We start from the raw sequence: 14,530 nt of genomic DNA on the forward strand, positions 1-14,530 counted from the left end.
CTCTTGGAACGTCCTGCCCTACCTTTTTTTGCCTGATTTGTCTTTACTAATGAGCCTCATCAGGGCTCCTAGCTTTATGAGGCTACATTGGATATCCTTTCTACTTTTTTTCACTACATGCTGTGCTTAGTCCTATTAAAATTCTTAACACACTTGGTGCAACTGCCTGTTTAATTGTTTGTCAATCCTTTTAGACTACAAGCTCGAGGGCAGTAGCTATATTTTTATTTATCATTATGCTCTTAGATCCTAGGACAGTACTGACATATGGTAGTACTTAGGATATTTTTATGAAGTAAATGGATTTCATCAGTAAAAAACGTGCTAGGATGTTGCTGCTGTATCTAGTACTGAGGCGATAAATAACCCTGCTTATTTATCACTTTTCAATTCTTGGATACAGCGACGTCTCATTTCCTGTTCAAAAAAGAGGCACCTTCTCCTTTTCCAGTTTGCTCATCACTTGGAACTGTGGCGACTGGGATCTACAGTTGCAACAGGTACAGTGAGAGAAAGTCTTTTCCACTAAGAGGACTGGAGAGAGAAGCGAGGGATTAGAATTGCAGTTGAAATTGTGCTTGTGGAAAAATGGAAGTATTTTTCTGTCTTTGGCAACTTCTGGTTTTCCCAGCCACGGGAGAGACCAAAGGAGTTCTTCAGAGTGTTAGAATTGTTAGCAGGTTACTGGGTCATATGCTAAAAGTTTATGATTCTGTAAGGTGCCCTGCAGGGCATAGTGGAGGTGAGGGTTGCCCTGGGAGCAAAACAAGCTGCTGAAAATGACAAGATTTAATATTGGGTGGTGACAGCCCTGCATTGAGAAGGAGGAGGTCACGTGGTTCTTACTGGGGTGATAGTCTAGTGGCTTTTTGTATGACCAGTTGAGAAAACGTTTGGGTTCTGTTGTTTTATAGTAGATAGGAGGGTTTTGCTTTAGGTTCCAAAATGAGCAAATGAAGCTGAAGTCGAGGTCTCACAAACCCCACTCCCACCCACCTCACTGCCTGGCTGTGTGTTAAAGCTTCAGAGAATTAGTGATATACCATGGGCCACATCTGAAGCACCTAAATAGAAGCTAACAAAGTACTCACTGCTTTCCTCTTTATATAAACCCAGAAAACGGGGTTTACTGTGTCAGACATTTTTTTTTATTTCCAGTGGTAGAGATTTCATTCTACCCAGAAATGACTTTTTAGAAGAAAAATGTACAAATAACGTTTCTTTGAGAAGAAAAACTCAGGGAAATTTCTTGTTCCAGGAAAGAATGGGGATACCCTTCCACTTTCTAAAGATGCAGATCATTTGCTGCACCTCAAGACAAAGGTAAGGAAGTTTTATCTGTGTGTCCAGGCTGTGAAATCCAGAACCGTTTTCTCATAATGAATTTTGAGGGTTAGTTGACATCATAAAAGTCTGTAAAATCTTCAATTATTTGAATGAAGTACTTTGTCAACAGAACTGGGTTTCCTGTGATTATAAGTAAGGCATGCAGAATTTATTGGATGAATGAATACAGAAAATTGGTGTGTTGTTGTTGTTATGTAAATAACTTGTGTATTTTTTATAAAATTGAAATGGTAAAAGAGTATACAATGAGAAATGAGCCTCTTCCTTACCCAAATCCTGGTCCCACTCTGCCAATAGTTTCTTACATGTTCTTCTAGAAAAAATTTCCACCCATGTGTGCAGGTGTATATCCTTCCTTTCTACAGTAATGAGAATATAACATGCACACTGCTTTGTAATTTCCTTTTAAATGTCTTTTTTTTTTAAGTTCTAATTTTTTTTTTTTTTTTTTTTTTTTTTTTAGTAATCTCTATACTCAACATGGAGCTTGATCTCATAACCCTGAGATCAAGAAACACATGCTTTTCCAACTCAGCCAGCCAGGTGCCCCTAAATGTCCTTATTTTAATTACACAAATATTTGCAAATACAGTTTTACTGTGAAGAATTTATACACTATTCATAGTTTATATTCTTGAATGTCTCTTAAAATTCTAGTCCACTCTCCTGGAATAATTACTTGATTAGCTGTTTCTCCTTCCAGGTATTTTTCTATGTGACAGTGTATATGTATGTATACATACATACATACATATAATTAGATATTTTGGGAGTTTTTTGAATTATATAATGTTACATTGAACTTTTCCTTTGTTTTTCAGATTTTTTTTTTTTTTGCTATTTCTTACAGGTTGTTAGGTATCATAGACAAAATGAAACAAACATAACTCAGAAAATTAGTTTTCCAAGTCACCTGGCCTACAAAACCTTACTGTATTAAATGCTTTTCTTCTCAGGTTTCTAGTTAGGTTTTAGTATGAAGCCATCTTTAAGGTACACGAAGGGCTGAGAGAAGTTCATACATTCATAGACCTCTGTTCTTGGTTTTGGAAATCAAGCTACACCATTCAGGTGCTGTACCTCTGAAATAATCCTAGTGACACATAGCATATGTGTGTCAAGATTATGTGTAGGTATTTGTGGTTACAGCCAGAGTGGCAACAGCTTGAGGATTCATGTCACAGTGAACCTTGACATAATGAAGTTTTTCATGAATATTCATCCTGATTTCTGACATTGCCAGGGTCCTGAGAACATTATTTGCAGCTGTATCTCCCCGTGTGGAAGTTGGATAGCCTATTCTACAACTTCTCGTTTTTTTCTTTATCGGTTGAATTATGAACATGACAACATAAGCCTCCAAAGGGTAAGTGATAACCCAATGTCTGGTTGAACAAGAAAAAATTTCTTAAGTGTGTGATTTTTGTGTGAAGCAGAGCATACTGAGAATGAATCATGAAAAGCTATTTGGAGACAGCTGTTTATAAAACAGTATTTTATTTCCATTTTGAATAGATTATGTTTTTGGAGGCATAGGGAAATGCCAGAAAGTGGCAATAAAGCATAGGCTTTTGCAGAGATGAAAGGAGGGATGGAAAGGTTATAATGGGCATGTTAGTGTTCCTTGATCAGTTGGCTTCCTTAGATCAGGGAGTATTAATGTCTTTTAAGCTAGGCTGTGATTATTTTTGATGGATTCTAGGTCTCACTTCTCTCTCTTACTGGTTTTTACTACTGGTTCACCCAAGGTTTCCAAAATGCCAGCATTCCTTCGCTCTGCCCTTCAGATTTTGTTTTCTGAAGATTCAACAAAGCTCTTTGTGGCATCAAATCAAGGGTCTCTGCATATCATTCGGCTATTGGAAGGAAGTTTCAAGCACCTGCATACTTTCCAGCCTCAGTCAGGTGGGAACTTGGTAACTGGCCAAGGGGGAGAGTTGTCAGTCTCTGATGTATCTTTTTTTCCCTTTGTTTAAACCTAAATCATTGTCGGGGCTCCCTAATGCTCTTCTCCACCCTGTAAATACTCACATGTTTGCAATTTAAAGTAGGAGGAGATATCTGGTGAAAATGCTTGATGAGATCTGAAATGTTCCTTACACCTACTCTTTTCTCACTGGATTTTTTTTAGTCCTTATTTGGGGCCAGAAATTTCATCACCCTTCGAATTTTGTTAGCAGAGCAAGAAAGTTAAAATCATCTTAATACTGACACCCAGAAATAACTGCCATTAATATTTTTGTGTATTTTTTTGTTTGTTTTAATTTTTTAAATGTTTATTTATTGTTGAAGGAGAAACAAAGTGTGATTGGGGGAGGGGCAGAGAGAGAGAGGAAGATATAGAATGTGAAGCAGGCTCCAGGCTCTGAGCTGTCAGCAGAGAGCTTGATGTGGGGCTTGAACTCAAGAGCCATGAGATCATGACCTGAGCTGAAGTCGAGACACTTAATCAATGGAGCCACTCAGACGCCGCTATTTTTGTGTATTTCTGATAGATGTTTATATATAGGTAATTTTTTGGACGTGTTAATTTTTTTGGTTGGTGGTTTTCAATAAAGATGAACTTACACATGCATTTGTATTACCTGTCACCCCTGTTCTCTGAGAGCATTAGTATGCATGACTAAGTAACTGTATAGCTAACTGTTGCTGAGTTCATGATTGAGAACTTAGTACCCAGTACTTGCCATGGGCCTTTTCCCTTCTCTCTTGCCCTAGATATAGCAGCTTCACTGTCATTTAGACTCCATCAGCCTAAAACATCAACTCTTTTAACTTAAACTTTCACTATTCATAAGCTGCTCCAGAAGCATACAGGAAAAGAAATCCACAAGTTAGGAGGCAGATAAATAAGAGACAGTGTATTTTGAGTGCCTGTATATGTTTTTATTAAAAACAACTTAGACTCTGTATTTGGCATTTAGCATGTCTTAAAATTAGGCTCGGCATTATAGGTACTACTTTATTTGCTCCTCTTCTTCCATCTCTTGTCCTCTTATAGTCAAGCTGGTTTCTTCATAGCCCTCAAACCTGTGTATTCCAGTCCTTGTCACTTAGCTCATGTTCTCCATCCTTTTCCACCCATCCTTTAGCATCTGGTTTATGTCATGTTATAAAGCTTTTTCATCCTTTGGGGGTGTTGTTTGCAGCACAAGTTTTGGCATATAACATCACTGTTTGATTTTTAACCCACAAGTCTTCATTTTGCCAGATTGGTTTAAAATCCCTTGATGACAAAGATGGCCCATATGTGCCCATGCTCCCTTAGTGCTAAATATACAGCAGGTACCCAATAAATTAAAGACATGCGTCAAGCCTTTTGAGCTTGCTGTTTGTCCTTAGCTTTGATTAAAAACCATTTGGTAGGAAAGGAGTTTGAAACAATTAAAATACAGACTTTAGGTAGCTGCTGCCTTGATTCTCCATTTCTCTGGTAGGCAGTGTCTCAGACTTGAGCAAGTGATGCCTTCAGGTTTATCTCTGGCTCCTCTTTACATGATGGATGGCTAATTAAATGAAAATAGTAGACTAACATGTAAGACTTACTTGCAAAACTATCAAATTATCCAATTGTGATTTAAATAAAAGTCTTGGGACGCCTGGGTGGCTCAGTCGGTTAAGCTACCGACTTCGGCTCAGGTCATGATCTCATGGTTTGTGAGTTTGGGCCCGCATTAGGCTGCACAAACGGTGCATAGCCTGCCTGGGATTCTCTCTCTCCCTCTCTTTCTGCCCCTCTCTCCCTTGAGCTCTTTCTCAAAAATAAATAAGTGAACTTAAAAAAAATTTTCTCCCTCTTTAAAAACAATACAAAATAATAATAAATAAATACATAAAAGTCTTAATTGACTTTTGCCATCATATCCAGGCCAGGGCTGGCTGTGGACACTGAATTTAGAGATTAACTATTGTTCTGTCTGCACAGGGACAGTGGAGTCCATGTGTCTTTTGGCAGTCAGTCCAGATGGGAATTGGCTAGCTGCATCAGGTACCAGTGCTGGAGTCCATGTGTACAACATAAAACATCTAAAGGTAAGCATAGGGTGTAGTAGTAGGAAACAAGAGGAAGTTAGCCGTGCAGTTACAAGACTCAAAGCAGATTGGTATGACCTGGAAAATTAGTGGACATTTTTTTTTTTTTTAACTAAGAATTTTTCCTGTTTTATTTGTTTGGAGCCCCAAAACTATAATCTGCAACATTAAAATCAGTCAATTGGAACAGTGAAAACACGCTTGTACAAAATTTTGAAATTAAGGATTTATGGGTGATGAATTCACATCCAGATTATTTCTATATTCTGGTGAGGAAAATTCTGATTTACCCAGATGAATAGTTGCAGATAGTAACAATTTCTTTTAACAGCTTGCCTTGTAATCTCAAGGTATTTTTAAATTAAACAGAAGTTTGTCAAAGGAGTAACAGGAAAATACTTTTCATTAGTCAGTAATGATCTTGTCATTCACACATTGAATTACTAATGATCCCTTACAAGTTTTCATCTTCATCCTAAAAATCAGTTAAGAACTACCCAAAACTTGGAATGAGCATCAAAAGTTTATAGAATACCAAACTGCAACATTTAGTGAGTTTGTCTATTAACTGCATAACTTAATCTTTATGACGTTGTGGCAGAAGCATGTACTGCTCTTTGAGCTTTGCCTGACACTGTAATGTTGCATGTTTCTTGCAACTTGCATAAATGTCCGTGTCAAGGCATTAGTTTCTTTTAAATTTAGTGTAGAGCTACAGATTCCTTGTTCAATGATGTGTTTATGAACAATTCATATAGATGAGAGATAGCAGCAAAAGCTTTACTCTGAAGTTTTCTGCAAATGCTGTCAGTTGTGTGAGCGTTAAATTTGTGGGTTTGTTTTTTTTTTTTTTTTTAAATAAAATTAAGGTTTATTGTTTGTGGGTACTGCCTGATGTTTGTGGGAACTTCCATAGAACTCTTTTGAGTTCTAAGGAACGCTATTTAAAAACTGACCTAGACCATCAAGTCATTCCTGAAAGGAGGTATATAGAGTTATCTTTTGTGTCTGTCATTTGTTCTCAGCTTCACTGCACAGTACCTGCCTATAATTTCCCTGTGACTGCTCTGGCTATTGCCCCCAGTACCAACAACCTTGTCATTGCTCATTCTGATCAGCAGGTAAGAGATACCAGCACTTTCTAATTCCTTTCTGCTGGATAATAACTAGGAAGCTAAGATAATGACAATTTTGGAGGAGCTTTTAATTAAAAGTACTGGATGATACATAGGTAGTTTCCTCCTGTGTGAAGTAAAACTCTGTGTGTAGCCTGGGTACATTATAGGCCAGTAATATCCTTTGGCTTGATGGGCACAATGGAATGATGAAGCACTGAGATAATAAAGATGTACAGGAAGGAGGAGCAATTTTTAAGTACTCATTTTACTGAGTGTTTATAGACTAGAGATGACATAGACCCAGGTGTTAGACTGGGTATAGGATATAGTAAGGTCTTAAGAGTTGAAATGACGAAAAGATCATATATTTCACCTTCAGTTTTGAAATAACGAAATCAGGCCGTAGTGAAGTCTGTTATCTGTAACAGACTTACCAAAATGAGTGCATAGCCTACTGCTTTTTTCCATACCAAGTTGTAAGATCTTTAAAGTACCCGAATTGTGGGGGCACCTTGGTGGCTCAAGTCAGTTGAGCATCTGACTTCTGCTCAGGTCATGAACTCGCAGTTCGTGAGTTTGAGCCCCGTGTTGGGCTCTGTGCTGACAGCTCAGAGATGGAGCTGCTTTGGATTCTGTGTCTTCCTCTCTCTATATTCCTCCCCTGCTCGTACTCTTTCGCTCGTGCGCTTGCTCTCTCTCTCGGTCTCTCTCTCTCTGTCAAAAATAAATAAAGATTTAAAAAAAATTTTTTTTTAATATTTGAGTTATAGAACACATTGTGAAGTGATCAATACTTATATATTCTCATCTGTAAAATGGGCATAATACTTTCCTCACTGAGCTGTTGGAAAGATTAAGTATGATCTCACACATTGCACACATGTATATGTTCTATTCAGAAAATGAAATCTCTCATTTCAGTTTTGTGGGGTTTTGTCCTTGACTAGAGTCTGAAAGATTAGTGAAGCCACATGTTTGTCTTTGTCACACATAAGTCCACCTGATGCCTTTTCCTGGCATTTGGTCCCATAGGGGCTTCAGTTATTAAAGCTGGTGGGAAATTTTTTATATCTTTTAGATTAGCAAAAAATCAGAGTTGATAGTACACAGTGCTAGGAGGACACAGTGAGATATGTAAAAAAAAAAATTTAAATCCATGTAATCTTTGATTCACAAGTTCTAATTCTAAAAGTTCTTCCTGTAGATATAAACCTTGAATTGTGCAAAAAGACATTGATACAGAGATCATCATTGCAGCCTTGTTTACAGTAGTGAAAGACTGGAAATAAGTGTCCATTAAACAGATGAGATAAGTAAATCATGGTACATCCAAAAAGTGAATGGCTTGTTATGTGTTCTTTAAGGAGGCAAGAGTGATATATAGATATAGTTATTGGTATCAACATGGGTCAGTCTCCATGGTATAATGCTAAATGAAAAATGCAACATGCAGAATAGCATATATTGTATGCATAAAATTTCTGGAAAGATGTAAATAAGAAATAGGCTGCTATTAAAACCCTCGAGGAGAAAGCAGGCAAAAACCTCTTTGACCTTGGCTGCAGCAACTTTTTACTCAACGCTCTCTGGAGGCAAGGGAAACAAAAGCAAAAATGAACTGTTGGGACCTCATTAAAATAAAAAGCTGCAAAGCGAAGGAAACAATCAGCAAAACTAAAAGGCAACCGATGGAATGGGAGAAGATATTTGCAAATGACATATCAGATAAAGGGTTAGTATCCAAGATCTATAAAGAACCTATCAAACTCAACACCCAAAAAACAAATAATCCAGTGAAGAAATGGGCAAAAGATATGAACAGACACTTCTCCAAAGAAGACATCCAGATGGCCAACAGACACATGAAAAATGCTCAACATCACTCATCATCTGGGAAATACAGATCAAAACCTCAATGCGATATACTACCTCATACCTGTCAGAATGGCTAACATTAACAATTCAGGCAACCACAGATGTTGGCGAGGAGCAGAGAAAGGATCTCTTTTGCCCTGCTTGTGGGAATGCAAACTAGTGCACTCACTCTGGAAAACAGTACGGAGTTTCCTCAAAAAATTAAAAATAGAACTACTCTACAACCCAGCAGTTGCACTACTAAGTATTTATCCAAGGGATACAGGTGTGCTGTTTCGAAGGGGCACATGCACCCCAATGTTTACAGCAGCACTATTGACAATAGCCAAAGTATGGAAAGAGCCCAAATGCCCATCGATGGATGAATGGATAAAGAAGGTGTGGTATAGGGGCGCCTGGGTGGCGCAGTCGGTTAAGCGTCCGACTTCAGCCAGGTCACGATCTCGCGGTCTGTGAGTTCGAGCCCCGCGTCAGACTCTGGGCTGATGGCTCAGAGCCTGGAGCCTGTTTCTGATTCTGTGTCTCCCTCTCTCTCTGCCCCTCCCCCTTTCATGCTCTGTCTCTCTCTGTCCCAAAAATAAATAAACGTTGAAAAAAAAAAAAAGTTTAAAAAAAAAAAAAAGGTGTGGTATATATACACAATGGAGCATTACTCGGCAATCAAAAAGAATGAAATCTTGCCATTTGCAACTACGTGGATGGAACTAGAGGGTATTATGCTAAGTGAAATTAGAGAAAGACAAATATCATACAACTTCACTCATATGAGGACTTTAAGATACAAAACAGATGAACATAAGGGAAGGGGCAAAAATAATATCAAAACAGGGCAGGGGACCAAAACATAAGAGACTCTTAAATATGGAGAACAAACAAGGTTGCTAGAGGGGTTGTGGGAGGGGGGATGGGCTAAATGGGTAAGGGGCATTAAGGAATCTACTCCTGAAATCATTGTTGCACTATATGCTAACTAGGATGTAAATTAAAAAAAATTTTAAACAGAAATAGGCTGCTTTTGGGGCACCTGGGTGGCTCAGTCTGTAAAGCATTGGACTCTCGATTTCAGCTCAGGTCATGATCTCTTGGTTTGAGAGTTTGAGCCCCACTCTGCACTGTCAGTGCAGATGCTGCTTGGGATTCTCTCTCTCTGCACCTCCCCTGCTTGCTCTCTTTCTCTCCCAAAATAAATAAACTTTAAAAAGAACAAAATAGACTTGGGAGATGGGAGATGTCAAGATGACAGGGTGACTTTTCACTGTAAACCTTTCTGTGCTATTTTGTTTACTGTGCCATAGTTTACCTTAAAAATGTTTTACTTAAAAACAGTAGAAAGCATAAAGCTGAGCATGATATAGTCAGGTTTTGTATAGATATTTTCTGATTAGGAATGAGAGATACCCTTCCAGGTTTTCTGGGTACTAGTCTGCATTTCTCCTGTATCGTATCCTTTCTCAGGTATTTGAGTACAGCATCCCAGACAAACAGTATACAGAGTGGAGCCGGACCATCCAGAAGCAAGGGTTTCATTACCTTTGGCTCCAAAGGGACACTCCCATCACACACATCAGTTTTCATCCCAAGAGACCAATGCACATCCTTCTCCATGATGCCTATATGTTCTGCATCATAGACAAGTCATTGGTGAGTTCTCCACTACTACTACCTGTGCTCACACTGATTCATCTGTACTTAGGAATTTTCAAGTTCTAAAAGCAACAAGTATGAGTTAAGAGAAGGAAGAATCAATAAAATGTATTGACATATTCTTTGGATGAGAGGAACTTCTGTTTTGCAGAGTTCTTTATTTTCATTCTCAGATCTGTGAGCCTCCCAGGGTAGAAGGAGGCCTTTGTGCACTGGTTTTTGCTGATTTTGACCATTTCTCTGCTTTGTGTATGAACATATAAACCTAAGGAGGAAAGTGATTAGGTCAGTGTTCAGAAGGTAACTGTCATGGGGAATACCATTGATTTGGCTGAATCACTTACACCTTTGCACCCTGGGGTGAGTGAATAAATAGCACAGTTTTATTAAAGGAGACACAGGCTGAGGTCTTGACCGCTTTTGCCCCTTGCCTGAATGTGCTGAAACACTGTAAGCTTGAAGAGTTGGTCTTAATGTCTTGAAAAAAGTCCATCCAGGAAAATTCTGTTCTTTATGGCTAGGATGCAGGTGGGATGTGAGCATTTTTTTCAGTTCTAGATTCCACCCTCTGCCAGCTGCTATTTTGATTCACCCCAAATTTAAATATCTTCTCTGGGCAGATACTTTATTCCTAGGAGCCCTATGAGCTGTGGCCATGCCTGTAATGCACTTTGGGCCTAGGTTACACCTAACGCACAGTGTTTTGGTGTATCTGTAAAGGTGGGGTTGGAAGGAACCATGGGGAAAGCAACAGATGGCTCTAAAGGAGATGTGCATGATGTGTCACTGGAACTCATTTCGTGGACCCTGTATCCTCTGGGCGTGGGAAACAGAGCTGGCTGACAAGTGCCTTCTGCAGGATGAGTGATACAGGAAGGGCCTCTCCCACTCACTTGCCTCTTTGTAACTCAGCCCAGGGCTGTCCATATTTTTTGTCAAGCATTGGTGATAAGTCCATCACTTCCTCATGCTGGGCAGAGCTATTTCCCAAGGAAGTCAGAGATGAAATATCACTTGCTTGGCCAGACGCCATCTCTTGAGGTGTCAGTGACATCAGGGGTGGGTGGTTTGTGTTTCAGTTTTGGCCTGGGGAGAACTTTAGTCACTTGGCCTGTCCATGATCTGGTTGGGGGAAGAGTCTAGAAAGCAGAGCCTGTATGGGCTGAGCTCCTGTACATGCCAGTTTGTTCCTGTCTCACAAAGTGTTACTGACAAGACTGGCCAGAATCCCCACCTGGGCCCTTTGATCTTCCTGGTATAGAATACCATGCTCTTTGCTTCATACTCCCACCCTCTACAGTATACCTGGAAGAGTGGCTACAGCTTTCTTACTGAAGTAAGGAGAGCCAGGGAGGTAGAAAATGTCTAATATAAAGGTTGGAAGGTGGTGTTTTCCTGAAAAGTCACTATAGTCCTTTGTTCTGTAGAAGCCCAATAAAATGACGATTTAAACAGTATGTCTTTGTCTTTTTAGCCTCTTCCAAATGACAAAACCTTACTGTACAATCCTCTTCCTCCCACGAACGAATCAGATGTCATCAGGAGGCGTACCGCCCATGCCTTTAAAATTTCTAAGATATATAAGGTAAAACATCTTGCATTATATTGTAGACGGTTGGTTCCTTGTGATATTATCAAAATGTAATAAGCTCCACATTAAGCAGACAAGAGCACCTTCATTTTATATGCAGAATACCTGATTTGGGGAGACAGGTACCTTTCTGAGGGTGTCTGTTCCTTACGTTTGTATTTCATTATCTTTGAGGTGATTAGAGGCGTGCACATCATACTTCCCCAAAATGAAATACGTAGGTGGTGAGAAATTATGTTGAATCTTAGGTGGTGTTTTTGTGTTAAAGCTGGCCTTGAAAGGTTGTTACTACTACTCCTTCTTCTCAGTTTCCTTCTCCCTGTCCCGCTCCCTCCCCCCCCCCTCCTCCCTCCCCCCCCCCCCCCCCCCCCGCCTTCTTTTTCTTCTTCTTCTAATGTGACTTCTAATTGGAGAATGATCCACAAGATAAATTTCAGGCAAGTGGAAGTCATTGAATTTAGTCAATGTGACTTTTACTTTCTGGGCTAAGCTTTTCACTATATATGAAACAAATATTCATTGAACTTATGATACTACAACTATTTGTGCCAACTCCAAAGTTCCATTTTCATGCTTCTCAGATTAGAGTTCCTTGGGTGTCCTGGAACATTTTCTCAGGGGTCTGTAGGAATTTTTTTTTAAGAGGGACATCTGTAAATTATTTAAGTATGATTAGTTTCTTGATGCATTTGTAACTTGCTGTTTGCCAAGAATCTAGGCTCCAAAGCCGTCGCTTAACATTGATTCCTAAGAAATTATGGAACAGATGTTCTGTATAGAAAAACATGAAAAATCTTGTTGAAGTCTTTTATTATTAACAAACTCAGTTAAAAGTTCCCAACCTTGGTGTGCCTAGCTGGCTCAGTCAGAAGAGCATATGACTCTTGATCTTGAGGTCGTGAGTTGGAACCCCACGTTGGGTATAGAGATTACTTTTAAAAAATAAAAAATAAAGTTCCCAACTTCACCAACTACTTTGAGTCCTAAGGCAGGAAGGATTGTCAGAGATTTCAATTACTCCAGCCTTGAACGAGGCTGACCTTTTACCTCTAGTTAGTCTGTTCAGGACTAGCCCTGGTGCCTAACTCCTGGTAGAGTCATTGTCATCTCTCTACAGCCTCTGCTCTTCATGGATCTTTTGGATGAAAGAACACTGGTGGCAGTAGAACGGCCTCTGGATGACATCATCGCTCAGCTCCCACCACCCATCAAAAAGAAGAAATTTGGGACCTAAAATAGGGCACGGTCTGTGCCCTTCCTTGAACTGTCTGCCCTGTTTGTTTTCACAAATCATGATAATAAAGCAAAGTTATTCTTTAGGACTAGTCATTATGAATGTTATCTTCCAAAATAATGGACAGTAATTTCCCTTCATTGACTCAAGTGAATGGGAATTCCAAGGTATTTGTAGTTGGGATAATGTTCTAAGCAGCTACAACTTCGTCCTGTTTGTTCTTTAGACCACAATCTCAGGGAAAAAAGATGGTTCTTATCTTCTCTTTCCTAACGCCTGCCTGAGGCTTGCTTCAGAGGGCTGATGACCTTCACTGTCTGCCAGCCTCCTGCCTGCAGCCAATGCAGAGGTGTGGGGACCTGCCCAGCATTGCCCTAGAGGGCAGGGGAGCTATGCGTGTTTGCTCAAGATAGCTTAACTACCGATAGTGATAATCAGCCTTATGTTTCAAGGAAGAATTTTAACGCAATGCCCCATCTCAAAAACTGATGCTTTTGGCCTCTGACAGTCAGCCATTTATTTTATTTAAAGGGAAAAAAATCAGGGGTGCCTGGGCAGCTCATTCAGTTAAGCGTCCTACTTGGGATCAGGTCACGGTCTCACAGTTCATGGGTTTGAACCCACACTGGGCTTGCTGCTGTCAACACAGAGCCCGCTTTGGATCCTTTGCACCCCCTCCCTTGCACCTCCCCCACTCTCTCTTGCTGTCCCTCAAAAAAAAAAAATACCAATAAAGGGAAAAAAATCAGGCTTGGGATACTAATTTCATTAACCATCTTTCACCTGATAAATACACATATGTAAATGTATATAATATAGATATACATACATAATATGTATACAAAAGTGTATACATATATATCATACTGTATTTTATATGTTAAAATTAATATATACTGTATACATTTATATGTTAATATTTATATATTAATATGGACTGTATTTTCTGTTAATGTTAATAATTTTAAATGTTAATATTAGTGTTAATATGTTGATATTAAATTAACATATAAATATTAATATTTTATGTTAATATTTATATATTAATGTTGATGTTTACATATTAAAATTAATATGTAATATGTTAATATGCCAGTTTCAAAGATTAAGGAAACACTGGGCAGGGATTTTTGTTGAGAGTAGATGTGGAGGGTGGGACCAGAAAGCTTGCCATATATCTTACCTTTTCCATCTTCTACTGCTTTCACATTGTTACTCCCATGGGTATTATCAACTGACTAGTTTTAATGTAGTCTTTTAAACTAGAAAGTGAAGAACTCAAGTTAACCTGAACTGAGCAGATCGATTTCCTTCCCATCTCAGTGGATGTATTCTGTTGCATGCTTGTGGAAATCCAGAATGTGTGGTTTTGTTTGGTTTTTGGTTGGAGGGCTGTGGTACAGGCAGAGAAGGATATGGGTTCTGATGACATCACGAATAAAATGCTGGTGAGAAACATTTTTGTTAAGATGAAGCCCATCCTCCACCCTGGAAAGGGAAATTAAAAAAGTGAGAATTTGGGGCGCCTGGGTGGCGCAGTCGGTTAAGCGTCCGACTTCAGCCAGGTCACGATCTCGCAGTCCGTGAGTTCGAGCCCCGCGTCGGGCTCTGGGCTGATGGCTCAGAGCCTGGAGCCTGTTTCTGATTCTGTGTCTCCCTCTCTGTCTCTGCCCCTCCCCCGTTCATGCT

General features: G+C 39.4%; 1 protein-coding gene across 2 annotated transcripts in view; it reads left to right on the forward strand.

Moving 5' to 3' along the window:
* UTP4 (UTP4 small subunit processome component) overlaps positions 1–12,926 on the forward strand; it is a 32,020-nt gene extending 19,094 nt beyond the window's left edge. Inside the window, exons 9-17 of one of the 2 annotated variants that reach the window (XM_043599516.1) lie at positions 404–500; positions 1,259–1,323; positions 2,591–2,713; positions 3,096–3,252; positions 5,273–5,379; positions 6,405–6,500; positions 9,828–10,013; positions 11,491–11,601; positions 12,725–12,926. In XM_043599516.1, the coding sequence (XP_043455451.1) occupies positions 404–500; positions 1,259–1,323; positions 2,591–2,713; positions 3,096–3,252; positions 5,273–5,379; positions 6,405–6,500; positions 9,828–10,013; positions 11,491–11,601; positions 12,725–12,841 (1,059 nt within the window). In that variant the 3' untranslated portion in view covers positions 12,842–12,926. The remainder of the gene's footprint in view (positions 1–403; positions 501–1,258; positions 1,324–2,590; positions 2,714–3,095; positions 3,253–5,272; positions 5,380–6,404; positions 6,501–9,827; positions 10,014–11,490; positions 11,602–12,724) is intronic. The other variant, XM_043599518.1, reaches the window with a different exon arrangement.
* Positions 12,927–14,530: the final 1,604 nt, after the last annotated feature.

This window comes from Prionailurus bengalensis, chromosome E2, assembly GCF_016509475.1.
Source record: "Prionailurus bengalensis isolate Pbe53 chromosome E2, Fcat_Pben_1.1_paternal_pri, whole genome shotgun sequence".
Lineage (NCBI taxonomy): Eukaryota > Metazoa > Chordata > Mammalia > Carnivora > Felidae > Prionailurus > Prionailurus bengalensis.